This window comes from Cryptomeria japonica, chromosome 3, assembly GCF_030272615.1.
Source record: "Cryptomeria japonica chromosome 3, Sugi_1.0, whole genome shotgun sequence".
In the NCBI taxonomy this organism is placed as follows: domain Eukaryota; kingdom Viridiplantae; phylum Streptophyta; class Pinopsida; order Cupressales; family Cupressaceae; genus Cryptomeria; species Cryptomeria japonica.
Window position 1 is genome coordinate 677182197 of NC_081407.1, and position 25840 is coordinate 677208036.

General features: G+C 35.2%; 1 protein-coding gene across 1 annotated transcript; it reads left to right on the forward strand.

Moving 5' to 3' along the window:
- The first annotated feature begins 15474 nt into the window (after positions 1-15474).
- On the forward strand, positions 15475-20989 carry LOC131055187 (chitinase 6-like). The gene is made up of 4 exons (XM_059217937.1): positions 15475-15494; positions 20003-20412; positions 20491-20611; positions 20692-20989. Exons 1-4 carry the CDS (start codon positions 15475-15477, stop codon positions 20987-20989), a joined length of 849 nt encoding a protein of 282 aa, XP_059073920.1.
- Positions 20990-25840: the final 4851 nt, after the last annotated feature.

Sequence of the window (25840 nt, forward strand, 5' to 3'; positions counted from 1 at the left end):
ACCAGATCAATGGTATCAGTCTTCATCCCTGGCTGAGTGCTCAAAGGTAAATGTGGTTGGTCATGTCTATCACCCAACCTAGACCCCATTCCTACTGTGCCTATAACTCTCGTGCTAATGAGATGGCCGGTGTGACCCATCGGCCGCAAATGGGCAGTCCCAAGATGCGGTAGATGTTTATCAGGGTGGTTGTCGTCTCCCCTGTAGGTAGGTGAAATGACATTGTGTCCCCGTCCCACCTCTTCATCAAAGCTCGCAACATCGGTGCATGGAAGCGAAACTAGAGCATACGGTATACCCACCAGAGTCCCACTCTCTGGAGGTGTTGATGATCTGTTGTGGGCATCTCCTGTGCTCTCTCCCGTAGCACACTGAGGAGATGTCTGGATGTATGCTCTCGGACCTTTGACAAACTCTACATCAAAACACGATTCTAATAAGTCCTCTGCACTATTATCTAGACGCTAGCACGTCATGAAGATGCCAGCATGTTTGCTAGATGCCAACGCATCCGGTGGATGCTAGCACAACGTGCCTCTGGGAGGAATGCACTGGTCTAAAACCCTAGCGCGTCCCAGGGATGGGTGTGCTACGCCAAAAAATGAAATCCTCATTAAATTCATAAAATGAGATAGAAGAGTGTGATTCAAGACTCACCTGCTCTGGTTGCTCCATTGCAGTGCGTAGCTGCACTCGCTTAGTTATCTTGTTTGTGTGGAATTTTCATTGAGGCTCTTTAGAAATATCAGAGAAAACACCCACGATGAATAGTGCTAATGGCCCTTCTAGGGGCCCACCCCTCGAGTATATAGCCAAATTGTCCCAGCCCCTTTTGTGACCTGTTTGGCTTGTCTCCATCCTGTTTTCCCCACCTCACTGGGGGCAAAAAATGAGAGGGCATATACTCGCCTTGATCAGATTTTTCACTTCCTCTCTTTATTGACTCACTGGAGTAGCTTCCTCTGTTTTTTGTGCTAACAAAAATTAATCTTTGCAGTACTCGAATTGTCAGAATGTAATTGTAGTTTTTGCAGAGAGCTGGGGGCATCACTCGTGTTTTCCTACTTGACCACTACAACCTCTACAATATCTTTTTTGGCTAGGTATTTACTACATTTATTATACTTCATGGGCTTAATGAATTCATCCTTCTAGACTACTTTAGTGCGACTGATCCCTTGAGTTGATTAGTTCACTAAAGTGGGGGCAAAATGTAGTGTCCTAAATTATGCCTTGTGCATTTATAACACTTACACATTGCGCTTAGTGCATTTATGATAAATCTCATGATCAAGATCTCATTACTTTGACATCATGAGGTCGAGAGAAAAAGTGTCTCCAGTTGCCCCCAAATACTCATTTGGGACCATTTTGGTGATGATGGCAACACATTGCGCAAACGTCTACACGTCACGCTAACATCTTGTCAAATTCTCGAATTCAGATTTGTATATCTTGCATCAGTCTTTTTCAGATGCATGTCCCTTCACTTGAATTCATTTGTAAAAACTCTTTGCGCCTGTTTGTTGCATTAAAAACTCATTTTCTTGATCATGCGTCCCTCTAGACACTCTTGGAAATAAAGCTCTCAAAAAGATCACTCTCTCATTCTCTTGGCTCTTAAGTTCTTGGCTCTCATTGTTAATACTTGGCAACTATCTTGCAACAACAACACCATCTTGAACTTCATCACACTCTTATCTTAAGGGAGGGGTTTGGCTGGAATGCTTTGTCTTCTCTCTTATCTCTTATCTCTTATCTTGCAAAATTGTATGTCTTGCATTTTTGTATTTCTGAATGTGTCTATTTTCTAGGTGCATTTAGTTTATCATTTATCATTTTATCTTATATCTATTGCAATAGGGGTTTTACTCCATTAAGTGAGGCTTGTCTCTATTGCATTCATCATTTATCTTGCATCTCATGTAGTAGGGGTTTTCCTCCATTAAGCTGGGTTAGTTTCTATTACATTTATCTTTTTATCCAATCTATCTATCTAGTCGTCCATGACAGTGGAAACACCAAAATAGGGTGTAATTGAGAAAAACCCCTATATAGCACCAACATTTTCCCCTTGTCTTTATGTGTGCAAGTGATGAATAGGTTTTGCATGGCTAAGGATAAATTATGGAGCATTCAGGGTACATTTAATGTTGGTCTTTGTCCGTACAGATGATAGCACAACACATAGACACTGACGTCCAGGACTTGAGAACAAATAAGTCCTTTGGTATAATTTATTTATGTTCTTGCATTTCCATAATAGTTAGAACTTTATTAGTCTTTTTTATGTACGTTTACATAATGAAAACTCATAGGTTATCTTAGAGGTAACAAATTTCCTCCTTTACACCAAACCCATTAATTCTTATTTTTAAAGGAAAAATATTTATCTATTAGTTTTGCACGATGAAAAATGTCCTAAAATTACAAGATAATAAAAATTGTACAACTAGAATATGTAAAAATATTAGATGTATAAATATTTAATGACTAGCAAAAATTATTGTATTAAAGAAAAATGGAAAAATAAAATGAGAATTTTTTGCATTCAATGTGTAAATAATAAAGAAAAATTTCCTAGAATAAGTGGCCTTGTTAATTCTAAGAAAGATAAGAAATACTCATCAATGCATATGTAAATGCACTAACTATATAAATGTCAACACTAAAATTTTATTTTTTAAAATCTAGAATCTACTAATAATGAATCTATGAATAATCTTTCATAGAGGTGGAAAGTTTTTATAGTCAAATGAAGATTTTATATGGATATTTAATTGACAAAAACATCATAGAGAAACTGTGAAGGAGCCTAATTATTAAGTTTGGTAGTGTATTTTTTAAAATTTAAATTTATAAAGATCTCAAACTATGAAAATGGGGTTTTAAAGAAATATCAAATATCTTGTAGAGTTTTGAAATTAAATATTGAATATCAATTGCAATGCCTATTAAAGTTGAACTTAGGCTATAAAATTTTAAGAAATAAGATCCATGAATCTAAGTTATATGGACGGTTGGCTTACATCTTTATTTTATTGGCTAGAACTTGACTTGATATCAAATATTTAGTGAGTTTGGTATTTAGGTTCATGTTAGAATCTAAGGAGGCATTTTAAATTTTAGCTAAAAAGATTTTGATGTATATTAGAGGGATGTTGAGTTATGGTTTCTAATTCCAACAGTAGGCATCTAAAAATGGTCAACGCTTGCAGTGTCAAACTTTAACATGCCCGCATGACCTTATTTTAGGGTTGTTGCATCTTATTAACATTTCTTCTATGTCATGCACTTGATCTTTAACATTTGTCAACATCTTGTCATTCTTTTGCATTTCTTCCCCCTTCAATTGTTTCTTTTGCATTTACAATTAGGTCTTGTCAATATCATTTTTGAATTGCAATCTTTGGTCTTGATCATCTTATCATGTCAATTGAACATCGTCAATCCTAATCGGTGTCAAATTAAGGTTTTGTCCTTGATCTTTATCATTTTCAATCATCTTTAATCAATTATCATAATTTTGGATCAGTTTGGATCTCTTTCAATCGTCAATTGTCAATCCCTTATCAATTTGTGACTGTTTTGTCATTGGTCTTTTGTCATTCAACCTTCATCAAGTTGACCTTTTATCAATCTTTTATCGATTTTTCATCTATCTCAATCAATCATCATTTCTCATCAATTTTGGATCGATTAGTCATTGATCCTTATCAATCACCTTTTATCAATTTGGTTCCTTTTATCAATTTTTGATCAATTTGTCAGATCTTTGTCATTCAACATTGGTTCTTTATCAATCATCAAATATTTATCATTTAATCAATGATCGATCTTATATAAATTATTTCAATCTTGTCATTAACTAATTGACATCCTTTCATTTCTAATTTTTCTTCTAGGGTTTTATGATTTAATCATTTAATCCTATTAACTTTTCCCTCTAGGTTAAATAAATTTGTTTATTTATCCTAGGTCCCTCTTGCCACAATTAAATATCTTATTTAATTGGCTAATTGTGTCCCCTTTTTGAGTTAATTAATAAATGAGAATTTAATAATTATCACCTAATTCCTCATTTCTATTTTTTCCTAATTTCTTAATTCCCTAATTCCTCTTTCCACTTAATTTGCTAATTTTCCAATTTAATTTCTCACTAATTATCCTCTTCTAGTTTCTCCTATTTTTGTGCTTCGTTTTGTCATAAGTTGGAAGCATGATTCTCTCAATTTGTCGTAAGACTTGCATAGTAACATGTCATAACTCTTGACATAACAATTTCTCATAACACCTTGCATGGGGATTTTTTCATAACAAGTGACATAGAAAGGTGTCATAACCTTTCCCTTTTCGAATCATCGTGTCAATTTCGAATGGAATTGCTTCTTTCATCTTCTTTCATGCTAATTTGGTCTTTTCACCAATTTTCCTATAAATTGGTCGCATTTCTTCATCTTAAAAAAATACAATTTTCATGTATGCTATCAATTTCGCTTGCAAATCTTGCAATTGTGCTTTGTAGGTGAGATCCACATCAGATTTGAAGTAGAAAGAGAAACAATGGAGCTCAATTGAAGGAGATTGTATTTGTTTTGAATTTATTGTTTATATCTTATCTTCAATTCTTCTATTGAATGTATTAGGATCTATTTCATTGCAATTTAGCTTTCGTGGTTAGGTAATTGATATTGCTTTGATGTTTTCCCAAATTTCCTAGTTACATTTTCTGGTGAACCTGACGTGAACATTTTATGAGAACGACTTGCCAAAACATTAGCTTTCCATGTTTCAAAATTCATATAACTTAGGGTTAGCTCTTGCATAGTTCAAACTTAGGTCTTAAGAAAGAAATTAATTTCCTTTAATATTAGGTTAATTGCTTGGTCATTTGTCTCCACTTGCACTTAGATTCAAAATCATTTTCCTAAGTCTTGATTGCATTGTCATCATTATCCCAAAATTAGGTCTTGGTTTAGGTTAAATTTTTGCATTTTCTAAGGTCATTGGTCCTCATATCTCCCTATTTCATTAGGTTATATCATTGCATAGTCCAAACCCTAGGTCTTGTCTTAGGTTGACATTGTCATATATTTGCATTCATATCCCTACTTCACATCATTAGGTCATATCATAACCCTAGCTCATATCATTGCATAACTTTGGTCCATTTCATATCCTTAGGTCATTTCACATCTCTAAGTCATAACACATTTTTGAGGTCATTTCATATCTATATCATTCCCTTAGTCTAGGTTATTGTAGTGTCCTAAAATTGCGACACTTGCAATTTCGACTGCATTTGGGTCTTCACGATGGCGATGCAACACGGAACCTGAATGGAGACCCCAAAACTTGTTCATGACATCAAAAACTACATTTTTCAGCCCCTTGGCCTGATCCTCTTTGCACCCCACTATCCCTGGAGGTGGGACCATGGTGCCCAACACCCTGGTCCTTCAGGACTAGGGCACCTAGTGCCCTGGTCCCCCAGGACCATGGCACCCAGCGCCCTGGTCCCTGGCCCTATTTTGGGCCCGGTCTCCTATGGGACTTCGGGCCTTTGTGTTTGCAAATTGGAAAATAACATTTCCTGGTCGGCCTAAGGTCGGGAAAATCAGTCTATCAACCCTAATTGGCAAGTATATAAACTACTTTTCCTCTCTCATTTTGGGGAGGAAGGACAAATGTGTACAAGATGCGGAAACGATATTCAAACATTCAAGCATTCAAGCATTCAAGCATTCCTTCAAGCAATTGATCATTCTAAGTCTCCATTCAAGGCTAAGTGTTGCATTCAAGACAAGGATTCAACCATTGAAGAGGAGATCACATACTACCACATACAACATACAACATACAACAACATCTATACCTTCGCATATAAGGATACAAACATCCTTACAACAAGGTATTAGTACTTATTTTACATTACATTTACAACATTTCTCATTTCTTGGTTAATTCCAAAACCGGGGTTTGACCTAAAGGCAAACCCCTCATCCCTAACCCCCCAATCATCCTCTCTTTTCTGTGTGTAGGTTGCAGGTACGCGGCTGTAATTGAAGATCTAGAATCCTTGTGCAGAGACGAACAGATCCACCTTCGTTTCGTGGATTTTTCGGAGGACCGTGTGCACGCCGGGCGCCATCGTCCCGTCAACTTTCGCTCAAATTTGCAGAACAGCACCGTCTCGACATTTTACTGCTAATTCCAGGTCCGCAGCTTCATATCATATTCCTATCTCTGTTTATAAGTGAATCTTTCCTACTTTGCATGCATCCCTAGTTCAATCATTCTTTCCACATTTCTTTACAAAAGAGGGTATCCTTGATGTCTTAACCCTTGAAACTCATATAGAATCCAATCTTGCATTGCGTGGGATTGGATCTTGTGGGTTTCAACCCCTCTTTTGAATGTAAAGTCTCTCCTAAGTGAAAACCATCAACCCTAGTGACTCTCCCTTCTCTCTCCTCGGAGTTGGGGAGGGGAGAACAACTAGGGTTCGATTTTTTCGCTTTACAGTTATTATCATTATCCTCTTGCATTTAGTCTCAAAAGTAGGTTTGTCAAACTTGAAAAATAAAAACTTTAAATTAAACCCTGTCATTTTAAGGGAGTCTCGAACTTGTCCAACATTTGTCCTTTTGTCATCAATATCATTTTGTCAAACCTAGCTTAGTATCCAAGTGCATAGGTGAGACATTGCCAATTTGTCCTATTGTCACTTGGTCCTTTTTGTCTTTTGTCCTATTAAGGTCTAGACTTCATTTCAATTTCCCAAGGTTGCATCTTTAGGTTTACATTTAAAAGTTTGTACAAATACCAAAAACATAGGTTGCATTTTCATTCCCTAAGATTGCATTTAAGTCGCATATCATTATCATTCAAAAATTCAAAAGTCCAAAAACATAGATTGCATTCTTATCCTAGATTGCATGATCATCTTTTAAGGTTGCACTTAGTTGCATTTCATTTTCACTCTCAAAATTCAAACATTCCAAAAACATAAGTTTAATTTGCCGTCCTTTTAGGTCACATTTGTCAATTCCATTAGTTGCATCTCATTGCATTCTCAAAATTTAAAAAATCCCCAAAACATTGCATACTGACACAAGATTCCAAGCTCCTATGATGCAACAAAGTTTGACATATCAACCCATGATTGGTCCAATGAATAACACAATGCAATCAAGTTTTAATCCAAGGTAATAACAAATGCATCCAACCCAAAAACAAGGAAATATTGATCATGCATTTTATGATGAAACAAGCATCCAAATAAAAAAAACTAGCTCGAGAAACAAAGATCATAGAACAAAGAGCAAAAAATAGTCAAAAGATTAGATCCCAAATGATAAAAACACTTTGAAAATTTAAGGTTTAAATCCAAATCTTGAGACAATTGATGTGAAGGCTCTCATTGAACGCTCAAACATACTAGCTCTCATTTCTCAAATAAAGATGATGAAGCAATTTCAAGCAATAAACACAAATTTTAACCAAATATTTAATCAAACCTTATTTGATCAAACTCCATTCAATCAAATTCCAAATCAACAACCACTAATTCAACAACAAGTTAATAATCAAATAACAACCAATCATCCAACAACAACAACCAATCATCCAACATGTCAAACCAACACAACCAATAGTTCAACATTTTCAACTGACACAACCAATGGTCCAACATTTTCAATTGACACGACCAATGGTCCAAAATATTCAATCAACACAATCAACAGTATAATTTCAACAATTTATCCAACCAAACACACAATGTGAACAAATGGTTCAACCGACTATCAAGTATCAACAACAGGTTCAATCAACAAATCACTATCGACAAATACAACTATAAATTCAAAGATAAAATTTGCAGCACACCCCAGGAATAATTTCAAACATGTCAAAAAAATTCAATGAAGTCCCAAAACAAGTCCAAAATCAAAACACAACCATTTCAAAACCTCGTAAGGATTCACATGCATCTTTGAATAAAGATAGCTCTTTTAGACATTTCCTAAAGATCATCCTAAGTGATTATTCTAAGGAAGATAAAAAACATACACCCCTGTCTAGCAACGACTCATCTCCCCATAAAAAAATTGACTATCTAGTGGCATCTATCCCTACACTTTTTGAAGTTTTTGCAAGAACCTTCCATATTATCCTCATCAAATGATGCACTCAAGGATGAAATCTCCCAAGGGCTATCCATAATTGATTTCCAAGCTAATCTAATTCGTGATGCATGTCCTTGCCATGCTTTAGAAATGGTAGACCCAATGCCACCATGTGCTTCATTTCCACTGCCCATTTCTAAATATCCCATTCAAAGTCCATCTCCCTCATGTCAAAACATTGATTCCTTTCCAGAATCCCCTGCGCATGTTCAAAGTCTAATCGCATGTCAAGAGGATAATATAAAGCACGAAGAAATGAGTACTCACACAAATCAAGATCAAGATCCCAAAACCTTACCATTTCCTCCAATTGTTGAGAAGGATCCCATCCTCCTAGACACTCCCATTGATTCTTCTATCCCTGTCTATCCTATCCAAAGTCCTGTTGACATTCTACTCCCTGAGCAACATCAAGATATCCTAGTCCATCCTATCCCAAATGACCCCCTTCTATTTCATGAACATAATGTCCTTCTAAATTCCCTTGACATTTCACCGACTGAGAAAGATCAAGATATCCATTCCATTCTTGAAGATGATCCCATTGAAGATCAAAAGCAAAGAACCTTCAAAGATGAATCCACTAATCTTTCTCCTTGTTAAGATCAAATTATCCTTCCAGATTCATTTCCACTATAAGACCCTATCATTCCTTTAGATCCTCCACAAGGTACCCTCGTTCCTCCATCTTCACGTCCCAATCCTCCATATACACTCAAAGATCTCATTTCCTTTGATAATCCCATTATTCGTCCCACTCCATCTCACGAAGAGCCTGTCATTGATCCTGATCCCCATTGTGATTTTGACCCCCCTCATGATCCTAACATGTTGGCACAAGATGTTCATGAACCCCCTACATGCATAATGGGTTCTTCGTCTCTAGTCCAGTCTGATCCACTTCATGATCCCATCATTCCTTCCATATCGCATCCACCTCATAATGGACTCACGTCTTCTTCCCAATGAAAAGAGTCTCTTATGGGTCAAAATATTTATAAAGGAAAAGGGGTAGACCTTCACAAGCAAGAACCCATCCATATTAAATAAAATCTTAATGGTCATGGCCTCAGTACCATTCCTCAAGATGTTGGTATCCCTCCATCAAAATTCAAACATAAGCCTTCCCCTTCATCCCTTGCATCCATTTTAGGTCCTATATCCCTCTGTCCCCTATTCAACATCAATAAAGGCACACATCTTCGAGCACCTTCCACCCATCTAAATGACCTCCATATCATTCCTATCCATCCATACATTCCTTCCCCTCTCCAAGCGATTTGGATGCCAAGCATAAAGTCCATAATTCTATCAATCCACATGTATTTGAGGATCAACATGTCCAATATAATCAACATGCCAAAACAAAGCAAAATATGATCCAAAAAGAAAAGCAAATATCCAAAAAGCCATAAAAGCCCACTGAGAAAAAGAAAGTCAAGACAAAATCTATATGGGTTTCTAAATTTGTAGCACAAGCAATGAGTTGCAAGGAACCACAAAAGCATGATAAATAAAAACCCATGTGGATCCCCAAGCAGCTCCTTGAAGCACAACAGTCTAAAGAAAAATTCAGATTGGCATCCAAAATTGCTATTCCTCTATCCAAAACTTTAAAATCTATTCCTCCATCATCTCCTTCATCCATTTTGGCTCCTTATGTCCCAAAATCCGTAGCCTTTCCTCCATCAAAATCCCAATATCCAAACTCCACTTTTCCTCCATTAATCCATCACCTCTCAAGGAGTGTGCCAATGTTGATCATGCCAGCATTTCCATCCCCTCAAGCCCAATTCTTCTGATATCCTATCCATTGTCCAATGCATATTTTCCATCCTTCTGTCCCTCTCATCCCATCTTTTGCATAAATCCTGGTCTTAGTACCATCTTATTTCCATGTCATGATCCTACCAATGTCTTTGAGCATACTTTTAATAGTCATGGTCCATTTTTAAAGTCTACTCTTCAAACAATAAGATGCTTGAATTCCTTCTTCCATCCCCTATCATGTGTCCATTTTCTTCTAAAAAGTCAAAAATTACAAAAAAATGAAAAAAAATACAAAGAAAAAGAAAGAAAAAGAATTCGTCCACTACTGAAAACCTAGAGACTAGGCACCTTGGGCAAGTACCATGATGAAAACTTGGCAAACAGGTGTCATGCATAATCTATGAACTTCTTGCATACCATACTTGGGGGCAAGTTCTATCTTATCATGTCCTATTACCCTTCATTATCCTATCATATCTTATTACCCAAGTCATTATCCTATCATGTCCTATTACCCTCCATTATCCTATATATATCCATATTCCCTTTTCCACTTTTGATCTTGAGAAGGCTGATGATCTTCATGAGTGCCATGCATTCATGTTCACAAATTTTAATCTATCACAACCTTTGGTCTTTATCCATTGTCTTATTATAACTTTTCATCCATATTCTTTGGCTTATTTCAACCTTCCATAATTATCCCATAGCCTATCACATCCTTATCCTTTACATGTCCCTTATCCATTTTTGATCTTCCTTGTCCTATCCATATCCTATCACCGTCCATACACTATTTTTTGTCTCTTGATCTTGATCTGACATAAGGATTTTATAATGCAAAAAATGCTTTCAAAAACCTCTTGACATGTCCCTCATGCCATACCATTACTTTACATTATCATATCCAGTCACTTATTTCATCGCATGATAGCTCTTGACAATTACATTCATTATGTCTCCATAATAAATGACCTCTATCTTCTCTCTATCCAACAACATTTCAGCAAGCTTATTTGTCCATTCATCATATTTCTTGCCCTGCTAGACACTGGGGGAAAAATCACTAAAAAGAAAATAAAGTCTTGAAAAAATCACTAAAAAGAAAATAATGTCCTGAAATAATCACAAAAAAGATTTGACTTGAAATAATCATTAAAAAGAAATTGAAAAATGTCCTGAAATAAAACAAAAAAAATTCACAAAATGTCCTAAAATAACACAAAAAATTTGAGGAGGCCAACACCACCTACATAGGACTACACATGGCAAGTAAGGAGGGATTCAGATGGGTCTGGCTGGAAAGTGACTTGCTTAGCATTGTCAAATGCATTAAGGGATGTACGAATCCTAGTTGGACTATTTCAAACTTAATCAAGGATTTCCTTGAAATGATTGCTGGCCTGGAGGATTTCAAGATCTCATACATTTTTCAGGAAGGAAACAAACCGACGGATCATTTGGCCAACTTGGCAGTGGATAACCTAGCGGTTAAGTGGTGGAGAAGAAGGGAAAATTTCTCGTAAACTCTGTGCGATCTGGCAAGAAATGATGCCGAGATCTTCGGCCTTTCCAATAAAATTTTAATCATGAAAGATTATGATGGGAGGGAGTCGTTGGGGTGTTATTTTGAATTATTACCACTTTAAGAAGTTTTAAAACTTTTAGTCTGCTCTATTTTTGGTTTGGTTTCCTCCTGGCTTTTTTGGAGTCTTGTTGTCTGAATTGCTCAAGCTACAGAATGGGAGGTGAAAAGAATAGGTTTGAACCCACAACATATGATAAGTGGCAGAAGAATAAGGAGGTTTGGGAGGAAATTTTTGATGGTGGGATGGTTCCCTTTTTGGAGAGACTGCATGGTTATTTTGTCATTGTTACAGAAAGATTTATTAGAGGTTGGAATAAGGGTGTGCTGACTGCCTTTGGTGCAGAGTTTCAATTCGACGAAATCCTGGTTGCCACTGTTACTAGTCTGGATATGAAAGGCATGAAATTCTATAGAGATAGGAAGTTGGGTGAGGAGGCTATTGCTGACTTTTATGATAAGGAAAATAAACAAAAGAGTGTTACAAAAATGGCAGATGGTGCTATAACATGAAAGAGCAGATTTCCATTTGGGCTGATATGGTGAAACAGATCATGAGGTACATCACCCTGGATGGTAGATATAATAGTATTTTCTAGCATCATTTTAATATTTTAAATCATTTTAGGCATGGTAGAATTATTTCCATCCCCTTCTACTTGGTTTCATCTTTGGAGAATAGTTTAGTTAAACGTTTTGAAAACCAGGATAACCCTGCGATTCATGAAGGGATAATCTTGTTGATTATGGAATATGAACAAGCTCATGAAGTGAAACCCTCCCCCAAGGATAAAACCCACATTTCCTCCTCTAACCTTGATGTGTAGTTTGTTTGTGACACATAGATGGAGGAGGATGACAGTGGTACTGCCATGGATTGGCGCGACATCAAGGATACATAGGATCATGAGTATAGACCAAAGAAAGAAGGGGAGCTTACGGTGACCTCAGGAACTAATTGTAGCAGGAAAATCAATCCTCCAAGGTGGGTGACAAGTAAGTTCAAATCTAGCAGTAGGAAAATGCAAGACCTCCAACCCCCCACGAAAAAGAAAATAAAATTAACCAAATCTAGTGGGGCCAAAGTCTTGGACCATGAGATTAAGTTGGACATCCCCATCAATGTGGATGATGAGAAACAGGGGTTTGTGAATAAGGAAAAAAAAGGCAAAAAAAAGGAAGAGAAGGTTGATGAATAATGATGAACAACAGATACCCTAACTGGTACTGAGGGGGGGGGGGGGGGATGAATCAGTACATACAAAAACTTCTCCACAACTTATAATGATAACTGGTTTTCTTCATTACTGGACTTAACCATGGAAATACTGGTTAAACACAGTAAGACTTCAGACATCTAAACTAGTAAACTGAATACTACAAATATCATTCAACACTTGATAACCACTTCACCAATAAACAAATGCATGTGTTATATCACTAATACCATAACTATTAACTCTGCATGCATAATCACCAAAACAAAAAATACTTAATCATCACATGAAAATGCACAACTAATGACACACAAATTTTTCACATGGAAACCCAAATGGGAAAAACCACGGTGGGGATGAATACCCACAAGCTTGTTTTGAACTCTTTTGAAGCTAGCTCTGTTAGGAGCCTAGTCCGGTTAAAGACTTTACAATAAGGTTCTGCTAGGACCCAATCTTGTTAAAGATCACCTGGTTAAGGGATGGCTATATTCCTTGTTAAAGATTGAAACCCTATTAAAGGTTACCTTGCTAGAGGATTTAAAGAACTCAATGAACTTGAGTCCCCTGGTTAGATGATTTACAGTAAGCCTGTTAAAGCTACCCGACATTCCTTCTGCTGAAATGGTTAGAAGACAATAGGTAAACTCTGATCTAATAATAGCACTATATGCTAAGGCATATCCTTTTCAGTTCCTCTACTCTGCAATCACACTCTGCAGTTTTCTCTCACTGGTCTGGGAAGTATCTCATCACTCAGATACATATACAACTTTGCCAACAACTTACAATAACAAACATCATCAACCTTATAGACAACAATTAGGTCGGTAGTATAAACCCTAAACCCTAAGCACTTAGGTTTACGATTACAAGTGGTCCAATCCTGACCGTCCAAACTCATAGAATGAAACAATCTTAAACATATCACAAGTCATTCTGCATCGTCCAATCTTCATTGCATATAGAAATCAGTAACCCATCACACTTTCTTCTCATAGTGCTAAAAAGAAGGTTCATTCCTGAGGTAGATATTTAATGCAGTCGATCTTCACATGTAAGATCCTCAAGGAAATCCTTCATGTGCACAAAAATGACGTGGCATCTTGACCTCATCCTGATTTCTTAGCTAACTCATCATAGAATATCATCGGTTGCATCACACAAGCTAGATTGCTAAACCGGAAACCCTAGAGCTAAGACTACCAACCGGTAGTCACACTTAGTGAAACCCTGACATTGGTTCACTACATCTCTTCATACTGGTTCTCAAACTTGATCACCAATAACAACTTCCTCCAATCGTCATACCAGTTGACCTGAACTTATTGACATCAATGACAACATACATTATTATTATATCATCATATGCCAACAAAGGTGCTGGGAAATCTGGTTTTGGAGGCTACTAGAAGTCAGAAGAACTATTGGAAGTGGGTGGATAAGGAAATTGGATCCCTAAAAGATGGGATTAAGGGAATTATTGATACTTTAATGGATTCCCCTAGGCCTAGTAGAACTAAGAAGATCATGAGCATGATGCAGAAGGTTTCTCAAGATGTTGAAACTATGAAGGTCGACCATGAGCGTAGAATTGAGAAGCTGGAAGAGTATGTGAGTGATATCAAGGAAAACCTTAATAATTTGGTGGAAATCAGTAGGGAGGCGATGAACAATAGTGATGATGGTTTGGAGAAAATTAATTCCATGATGACCGACTATAGAACCAGGAATATCGCCAGTGACCCTCCCTTGGGGGAAAAACATAAAAATAATGCCTTTGAGGGCAAACATAGTGCTGGTGGTGAGAAGACTAGCTCAAGTCCTTGCACTAGAACTAGGAGCCGGAGCCAGGACCAGGGAACCTCTAGATTCATCATGGAGGATTTGGAGAAAATTAATAAGAGGATTATTCAAACAGATATTGAATTGGTGTACTCTCTTAGTTGAGTGCTATGCCCTATTTTTTGTCTCTATTGTTTTGGTTTTTTGGCTTTCGGTCTATGTGGGATTTGTCCCCTATTTTTCTTAGGTTTATTTTCTGGTTGGCTGTTGGCCTTGGTCTGTAATACTCTGGGTTTCAGGTCCCTGTAAAACCTGTTTATCTTTATCAAAAACACATTTAAAATTCACAAAATGTTCCGAAATAACACATAAAAAATTGCAAAATGTCCTGAAATAATCCAAAAAATCATAAAATATCCTGAAAGAAGCATAAAAAAATTCAAAAAGTTCAAAAATCCTAAAAATTAGAAAATATAAAAAATCCAAAAATAATCGCTTTTGTTTAATTTTGCCAATAAACTGTCCCTCTTGTACATAGACAAACATTTGAGTAGACATCAGACAAGAAGGACATTAAACATTGCGCTCTTAATCAAAATCATATATTAACAGCTGAACTTTTCAATCAATCAAGCTTTCAAACTGATCAAAATTGTCTTATCAATCAACCAACATCAATATTATCAGTCCTTTGTCAACCATTATCATGGGTCTTATACAGGGTGTGGTATACTTGAAACTAGACTATGTCTTGTCTTAGATGCGGTACTACATTCCCTGAAACCAAACAACATGATCATCCTTTTATCACAACACTATCACTTTGGCAATGAAGATCAGAATGTTTGTTTGACTTGTTTGAATTTACGAGTCTTATATTTTTATTGATTTTTTTTTGGCTTCAACCATGTTCCTATGTTTCCCGATGATGCCACTGAGTGATTTAGAGTGGCCGAGATGGCTCAAGGTCTTTTTTGTTTTTGTTTTTTGTTTGTGAGGTGTTTCCTAACATTTTGGGGCAAGTATGTCTTTGGTGTTTGTGACAAGTACGTTCATTTTGTGAACGCTGCACACTTGAAACATGTCATGTCTTAGGATTTTTATTCTTATTCCTTGTTTGTGATGTGTTTGTTTTACGCAAAGGGATTGCATTATTTTCCTAGCCTTCATTGCCATGGTGCTCCACATCCATTTTTCCATATTAAAATAAAGGTTCTCACCTACTCTTTGTGCATTGGTGAAAGCAAGTTTTTCCTCATCATTGATTGTTCTTCTTCTAATTTCCTCTTACTAGCATTTCTTTTGTCAGTCATTGCAATCCTCTTGGTCTAATCTTGGCATTATTGTTGATCAATTGGCCTCTTTTCTGGATTTTTTTGGCCAATTTTTTGAGGGGGCATACATATATCCTATGATTGGCTGGGGCATATTTATTGGTTGTTCTTTGAAATAGCATTCAAAATCACATTGTCTCAAAGAGGGGCAAAATGTAGGCATCTAAAAATGGTCAATGCTTGCAGTATCATACTTCAACATGTTCAGATGGCCTTATTTTAGGGTTTTTGCATCTTGTTAACATTTCTTCTATGTCATGCACTTGATCTGTATCATTTGTTGACATCTTGTCATTCTTTTGAATTTCTTCCCCCTTCAATTGTGCTTTACGCATTTGCAATTAGGTCTTGTCAATATCATTTTTGAATTGCAATCTTTGGTCGTGATCATCTCATCATGTCAATTGGACATCATCAATCCTAATTGGTGTTGAATTAGGGTTTTTTCCTTGATCTTTATCATTTTCAATCATCTTTGATCAATTATTATCATTTTGGATCAGTGTGGATCACTTTCAATCATCAATTGTCAATACCTTATCAATTTGCAACCAATTCAATTCATTGGTCTTTTGCCATTCAACCTTCATCAAGACGACCTTTTATCAATCTTTGATCAATGTGTCATCTATCTTAATCAATCATCATTTCTTGTAATTTTTGGATCGATTAGTCATTGATCCTTATCAATCGTTGTTTATCAATTTGGTTCCTTCTATCAATTTTTGATCAATTTGTCATTGATCTTTGTCAGTCAACATCAGTTCTTTATCAATCATCAAACCTTTATTATTTAATCATATGATCGATCTTATATCAATTGTTTCAATCTTGTCATGACCTAATTGACATCCTTTCATTTCTAATTTTTCTTCTAGGGTTTTATGATTGAATCATTTAATCCTATTAACTTTTCCCTCTAGGTTAAATAAATTTATTTATTTATCCTAGGTCTCTCTTGTCACAATTAAATATTTTGTTTAATTGACTAATTGTGTCCCCTTAGTGAGTTAATTAATAAATGAGAATATATTAATTAATGTCACCTAATTCCTCATTTCTATTTTTTCCCAATTTCTTAATTCCCTAATTCCTCTTTTCCACTTGATTTGCTAATTTTCAAATTTAATTTCCCACTAATTATCCTGTTGTAGTTGCTCTTATTTTTGTGCTTCGTTCTATCATAAGTTGGAAGCATGATTCTTTGAATTTAATCATAAGACTTGCATAGCAACATGTCATAACTCTTGACATAGCAAGTTGTCATAACACCTTGCATTCGAGATTTGTCATAAAAGTGACATAGAAAGGTGTGATAACCTTTCCCTTTTTGAATCATTGTGCCAATTTTGAATGAAATTGCTTCTTTCATCTCCTTTCATGCTAATTTGGTCTTTTCACCAATTTACCTATAAATTGGTTGTAGTTCTTCATCTTTAAAAGCCAAATTTTTCGAGCATCCTTACACTGTCAATTTCGCTTGAAAATCTTGCTTTCACTTGTAATTGTGCTTTGTAGGTGATATCCACAACATATTTGAAGTAGAAAGAGAAACAATGGAGGTCAATTGAAGAAGATTGTATTTGGTTTGCATTTCTTGTTTATATTATATCTTCAATTCTTCCATTGAATGCATTAGGATCCATTTCATTGGAATTTAGCTTTTGTGGTTAGCTAATTGATATGGCTTTGGTGTTTTATTGAATTTCCTAGATACACCAATGCTCAAAGAATAATACACAAGATGGATACATAGATTTTGATTGGGAAAGTTCCATAAGTAATTGAAAATATACTTTTGATTATAAAATCAATTTTAGTTCTACAATATTTCTTAGAAGTATAAGAACAACCCACTTTATGAAACTATCATTTTATATTGTGATAACAAGAGGAGTAGATACATATGTTGAAGAATCCAGTAATTCATAAGAAAAGTAAGGATGTTGAGAATCAATATGACTTATACTAGAAACTTGGTTCAATAAAAATTAGTTGGGATTTTATAATACCTTATAGAAGATTGGATAGCATATATATTCATGAAATCTCCATTTTCATGATTATTTTCAAAAATATTAAAATTTGCTTTGAGTTCTTCCAAATTATTATGACAAAGAAAACAAAAGAATAACTCCCTTGAATGTGCATATTACTCTTTTCTTAAATTAATTCATAACTAATAAATCAACAACCAAAAATTTATGTTTCAATTAATCAGAAAGGTTTCATATAATTTCAGTTGAATCTATTATTATAAAAGTTTTTCATGTATATAATCTATAAATTATCATTTTATTAATTAGATAGCCACCCTATTCCATTAGGGATGACATCATATATTTCACAAAGGGTCCTAGACTCTTGTGCTTGGCTTACGAGGCGGCTCTCACTCCTATTTCTACATGTTTACTTGCAAATATAAAGAAATCTCAGCAACATTTTGTTTTCAAGGAATATAAATTTTGCTACTTCAACTTTACATATGACAAATACAGCTGTTAATTTACGACACGTTTGTCTTATAAATTTGAAGGGTAGCCCTTTGAATTTTCCTCTCTTAGGTGATATAAGAAAAAACAAAATATTCTGGCTATCTCGGATAAATTAGAAGCAAATAAAGATAAGTTTCGCTTAACGCCGGCCTTCGTTTCATTTGTAATAAAGCCTGACGTTGATCCACCTTCGTTTGGAAGTTTGCGTTGGTTGCGCAAGCATTGGCAGCCACCAACAGAGAAAGTCTCAATTGAATCCTAAACGTTCGGACAAGATGTTCAATACTACAAATCATCCAAAATTTGTCGTTTGACATGGATTATTTTTTTATTGGCTTTGACAAATGGGTTAATCTCTGGACAGCTGAATTTATAACGTAAGAGATAGGGACACGAATATCATTTCCTTTGTATTGTTTTCGATAGATTATATACCAATAACGTACTATTTTAAATATTACAATGTTAATTTACATGACTATCAACACGACTGTTGTAGATTCTAATCTTCATCGCCTTCTTTTCTGTTCCCTTTTTATTGTCTCCTTTTTAAGACTCGCACTCTTCTCTCCGCTAAATCACTTTATTCACTAAAACTTTTGTGTTTGTCATTTAAATCTGCAAATGCCACCCGTACTCAATAAAAACTGCTGCGGCAATATTCCTCTCTTTTGAAAACGTTGTCCTGGTATATTGGGGAAGTGTTTCAGTAGCCATCACAGTAAATAGGATATTAAATGTAAAATGAAAAATAGAAGTGCAAGATTAAATGTAAAGTTTTAATATTCGTTGATCAGCCATCTTTAAGATCAAGATGGGACCTTTGTTTCAAATTATGCTTTGTTAGTGAAAAAAATGATCCTCTCGGAGGCCACTGAATTATAAGGAGTTACAGCTGAATTTATAACGTAAGAGATAGGGACACGAATATCATTTCCTTTGTATTGTTTTCGATAGATTATATACCAATAACGTACTATTTTAAATATTACAATGTTAATTTACATGACTATCAACACGACTGTTGTAGATTCTAATCTTCATCGCCTTCTTTTCTGTTCCCTTTTTATTGTCTCCTTTTTAAGACTCGCACTCTTCTCTCCGCTAAATCACTTTATTCACTAAAACTTTTGTGTTTGTCATTTAAATCTGCAAATGCCACCCGTACTCAATAAAAACTGCTGCGGCAATATTCCTCTCTTTTGAAAACGTTGTCCTGGTATATTGGGGAAGTGTTTCAGTAGCCATCACAGTAAATAGGATATTAAATGTAAAATGAAAAATAGAAGTGCAAGATTAAATGTAAAGTTTTAATATTCGTTGATCAGCCATCTTTAAGATCAAGATGGGACCTTTGTTTCAAATTATGCTTTGTTAGTGAAAAAAATGATCCTCTCGGAGGCCACTGAATTATAAGGAGTTACATTAGGTAGCGAGTAATAATTTAATGGATAATATGAATGTGGTAAAGCGCGGAAAATTGGCCGTAAACGCGTCTGCCTTCCAGTTTAACATTTATGGACGAGCATTTGCCACTGTATAAATACGGAGAAAAGGAGGTCAAGAGATACAAGTGCAACGAAGAAGTTGAAGTGATCGAGAGAGATATTGAGATGGAGAGTGAAAGAAGAAGGGGGATGTTGGTATTGGCAATAGGGATTGTTGTGCTATTTGGGAGGGTTTCTGCACAGAATTGTGGGTGTTCGAGCGACTTGTGCTGTAGCCAATATGGCTTCTGCGGCAATGGAAATGATTTCTGCGGAACTGGATGCCAACAAGGCCCATGTAACAATAACCCCACACCCTCCACTCGCCCCACTCCCAACCCCAAAGGTGTCTCTTCCATCATAAAAAAAGATTTCTTTGACGCCATTCTCAGCACTGCAGACAGCTCCTGCGCTGGAAAGAGTTTCTACACCTACGCTCACTTCATCCAGGCCGCCAACGCATTCCCCGGCTTCGGCACTTCTGGATCTTCTGACGACGCCAAGAGAGAGCTCGCTGCCTTCTTCGCCCACGTAACGCACGAGACTGGATGTAAGTAACTACTAACTTAGATTACTATGCTCAATTTATTACAACTAGTGATGATTGATGACTATTGTGCTTTCGCAGCTTTCTGCTTCATTGAAGAGATCGATGGCGCACAACAAAATTACTGCGATGAAACCAACACTCAGTATCCATGCGTTGCTGGCAAAGGATACTTCGGCCGGGGAGCCATCCAGCTAACGTGGTAATTAACCAATCCTGACAGTATTTATGTTTTCTTTCCTTCTTTTGCAGCTATATCACTGATGAGATTGAGCATTGCAGGAACTTCAACTACGGTCTAGCAGGAGAAGACATCGGGTTCGACGGGGTGAATGAGCCGGAGAAGGTAGCACAAGATCCCACCATTTCCTTCAAAACAGCAGTGTGGTTTTGGATGAAAAATAGCAACGCGCATAGTGCTATCACTTCTGGAGAGGGATTCGGAGCCACAATCCAAGCTGTCAATGGCCCGATAGAATGTAACGGCGGTAACCCTGCCACCGTCAACAAGCGGGTCACTTTCTACAAACGCTACTGCCAAAAGTTGGGAGTAGATCCGGGCTCCAACCTCTCGTGCTGATTTTAGCTCATATATGTCCAATTAGAAAAACAATGTAAGACAGCAGAATGATATTCTGTTTTGCAACCCTTTATATTCTCAATCCATTTCTTGAATAAAATAGAATTTTGAATTTAAAATAAAAACCAGAGAAGGGCATACTGCTGCCCTCTGTATTTTCGAATTGATAAGTGAGTTTATTTCGGTGCTCATAACCAGAAAAATAAAGAGTATGCTCATGATGTTTATTTATATAATAAAAAATATTTAATAGCTGGATAGTTTAGTTAATGTCTGTGGAGTAATCTCCACACAAAATGGTACTGAAAAAAATCAGAAAAATAAAGAGTATAATCATGATGTTTATTTATATAATAAAAAATATTTAATAGTTGGATAGTTTAGTTAATGTCTGTGGCTAATCTCCACACAAAATGGTACTGAAAAAAACTTTCAGATTTGCAAAATACAGTGATTTTTTGTGTTTTGACAGCAATGGGAATGCAGATCATGAAGATTTAACTGTTGAAAATTTTACAGAAATCTATTGTGTTTTAGGTATTCCTTAGTTAATATGATGATTCTTTCACAACTAATAGTAGAATTTCATGTAATTTATGTGAACTTCAAAGATATTATAAAATTTTATATTTTTTATATAGTCTAAAATAATATTAAAATCAATTTAACATGACATATTCAAACATTTAATTTTATTTATATAATGGAAAAGATAACAATTATACAATTTAATATTTTATATATTGACATTTGTAACCCTTAAAATATTTGTAACACTTGAATTAAAGAATAAAATTTCACTTTTACTATTTAAATAACTAAACTTTTTAATTGGTCTTTGCACTATTCATTCATCATGTTTTTTTAATTTTGTTGGGATTAATTTTTCTCCTATTATGTAGATTTTATATAACTCTATAAACATGACAACGTAAAGAATGAATGCAAATTGCAATGTTGATAGCTAAGACTCTTATGATACTTGCTTCCATTAATTCAAAGAAGTAGTGACCATTAGATAAAGAGAATCTATCATCACATTTGCAACAAAAAAAAAATTGTAAAGATGTTCAAGATATCATACAAAATTGTAAATTGTAGAATTTCTATCAAGATATTTACATATTTAAATATCCTTTAATACCCATTTTATTAACTTCAATTTCATTTTGATTCAAAACGATATGCTATAAAAGTAATGTTAACTTTGTTTTAATATATTTATCTTTTGCTAATCTTCTTTTTTAAGGTTTCCCATTTTCAATTTTTACTATTAAATCATTTTTATTTAGATTTTTTATTTATGAACTTACAAAGAAAGGTGGCTTAATTACATTATGGGATAATCGCCTTATTTGATAAAGAAATTTTTAGTTAGCTTTACACACGCACGTATATTTAATTTTAATATTTTTTATCAAACAAGAAGACATATATTAGCATATACAAATTTTTTGTATTTTTAGAAAGTGTGAATTTTGATTCCATAAAAATGGTACAATATGTTTTGACATTTTGTAATTATCAAAGAGATTGGATTAAGAAAGTTCATTATGATTCGTTTTTTTTTGGCAAAGCACAAGCACATATATACTTATATTAAAGTATAATATGAGAAATATAATATATATATGAACAAAAGTAGATGGAGCTATTACAGAGAGCAATGCTCGATCTATAGAGTTTTAAATAGACATACAACATAATGAACCACTTCTTGGACATCCAATAAAGACTTCTACACAAGCCAACAAAACGCATTAAGGCAACTTCAGAGAGCATAGCTCAATTTGAGAGACTATTGATATAGAGTATAGTATACATCTCTATGACTAAGGGACTATATAAACAATTCAAGAATTAATATCGCCAATCCAAAAAACTTAAGTGGGAAACTTGTGAACTAATGCCCCCTAATCAAGAATAGAGGGTGTTTATTAAAAAAAAAAAATAGGAGGCCTGTAACACGAGATGTGCAAAAGAAAGGAGAAAAAAAACAACTTATCAATTGATTATATAGAAAGAACCATTTTAAGACTTAGGGTTGTTTTCATCCATCGCCTTTATCTCTACATTCTCATCTTGAGAAACCTTGTCCCCAAATTTGTAGCCCACATAATAGCTTTCTAGAATCTCTCTCGTGAACTCCACGAAGGGGAATTTCTCTACCTTTTGATGGTGTGATTGATGAAAGACCAAGTGGTGGAGAGAGTAGAACAAGTCTGAAAACTGGGTTGTTTTCAAAGGGGAAATGATCTCTGAAAAAATCCTTATCTCATTCTAAAAAAATATTACAATTATTAACTTCTAGCCCTATTATCATGGTATTATAGATGCTAGCATACTAGGGTTTCTTCTTCACATATTTCCTAGTGAAAATATGTCATACCCATCCCTTACCATTGAACAAGTTGAATGCTTGCAAATGTTATAAACTAAATATGCATATAAACTTAGTCTATTCAAACAACCACATGCAAATCTCAAACTGATAAGTAGATCGATATGTTGATGATGGATTGGATTTGGTTGCGGTGAGATAAGGGTGGTTGAACAATAAAATGACAAGCATAAGGATAACATATGAAGATATGATTAAAATGAGAGAAGAGGCCTCAATTTATAGATTTTTCATGAGGAAAATCAATGGCCAAGATTAAAAGATGAATGGATCGTTGGGATTAAATGAGAATATGATCCCAAATCTGGAGGCTTAGTCTTATGACAAGTGTCACAAAGAGAAGTGAGGTTTAAGGGTATGTTTTCTCATGTGTGAGCACACGCGGGGAAGCTCATGAAAGGGACATGTCTATGATATGTAAGAGATGTTGACATAATTGTATAATAATCTAGTACATTGATAGTTAGGATAGTTACTGCAACTGTCCAACCATATTGCCATACATTTCCATGTTATATATGTACGCGCCTACATTGAATAATAAATGAATTTTTACCAGATCCTCCTTCATTTGGTATTAGAGTAGTTACATTAATGTAATCCTGTGCCAATGGTGTGAGATCAAATTCTTGCATGGCCTGAAAGGTCAGTAAAATTTGATAATTGCACTACTTGTGTAGAGGCGCAAGATTAATATTCATATGGTAGTTGATCAACGTGAGAAGAATGTGTTGGGTGCTGAGTTGATGCTCTGGTGAAGCGCATAATATAACAAAATCCTATTGAAATCTAATTTGCAAGTTTTCTTTCGTCTGTGAGCGGTGTCTATAAATCATGCAAATAATTCGGATTATTGCAAATTTATGATTGTGCCAAAAATTTATGAGCATCAAGCTCAGACCTTAGTGAGCATGCCAACCATACAAGGGACAATGTGCAATCCATAAGACCTGATGCATAAGGAGACTCTTTAATGCATACGATCTAGATAAAAGAGATGGCATCTAAAATGTGGCATTAGTTATTTTTCTTGTCAACAGTTAGCTTAGATGCTTCCCGAATGAGGTAGGGGTGTTGAATGGTTTCATATGACAGTTCAAGAACATCTCAATTCGCTTTGGACTTCCTATATTGGGGGGCATAATTTTTCTAAGACAGTGGCTTTCTATGCATCATCATCATTCTCCTCTAGGTGTGAGGATTCTTTAATAATGGAGTGCAATGGCAAAGCATAAGAGATGGTAGGCAAAAGAGTGCTTGGGCTTAGAGGTTCACGTTTATTTGACTATCAGGAAGGCGTTTCGAATAATGCAAACCGGTTGATGCTAAACTAATTGTGCAGAAGAGATTGCAGATTTCACATAATAATTTTTCATGGCAGAGTAGTGGTAAGTTTTATATCTTTGGACATATTGTTCAAAAGTTTATTTGGGCATTCTTCGAAGGGTCTATTCAATTCCATCTATAGAAGTAGCTCTAAAATAAAGAAGGTTTGAAAATGAGGAAGCTTTTATTGAATAGATATAAGTAAGTGGTTATCTTCAAAAATTGGTATTATCTTATGATCATTGTGTTGAATTTTAGTCTTCATTTTGATGGCATCCATGAGATGTGTGCTGGCAACTTCTTGTGTAGTTTCTTTCCCTTAGGGAATGAGGGTACATCACACTTTTGCACTCTTGGTTGGGTTCCTTTTGATAATGAAATCAAAGAAATTATTCAAATTTATGGATACTTGAAATATGGCATGGAAGGTGAGCTCATTGTTTTCAAAAGGGAGGATGATGATAATTTTGTTTTTGGTGGACTACCTTTTGTATCTTCTTACATTGAAGATAGGTCAAGAGTCATTTTAACAACCTCTATAATAGATTCGGCTCCCAAAATGGATGAAAAGAAATATGCTTCCTTTAAAATCACTATTCTAAATCTAAAAAGGCATATTTGAACAATGGATTTTGGAGGAGCTAGCAAGATACATGTCAACACTGTTGGAGATTTAGGCTATACAAGTGATCTTGCATGTTGTCACAATTAGGTAGAATCTAAGATGATAAGGTTTTATGGATTAGGAACATCCTTTTATAAGTCTCACTTTGAGTATGAGGCCTTCAGAGACTCATCAAAAATGTCAAATGGATAAACCATAATAGGGTCATTTTGAAGGCTGGTAGCATCTGAGGATGGAAGAATTTTCATCATCTTGAGTTAGCTTCTCAGTTTGATATGATGCTTTTTCTTGAGAAGAATTTTTGGTTTTAGTATATCTTGTTTTTAGTTTTCCTTTTGATGTTGAAGAATACATGTATTGTGAAGGTTATATTTTGGAGATAGGTTTGAGATTTGGTGTTGAGCTCAATATGGATTATTTTCAAGCAAGCTTCAAAGTATATGATCAAGAATTATACCCTTTCGCAATCATTAGGCAGTGATAGAGATCTATCATATCT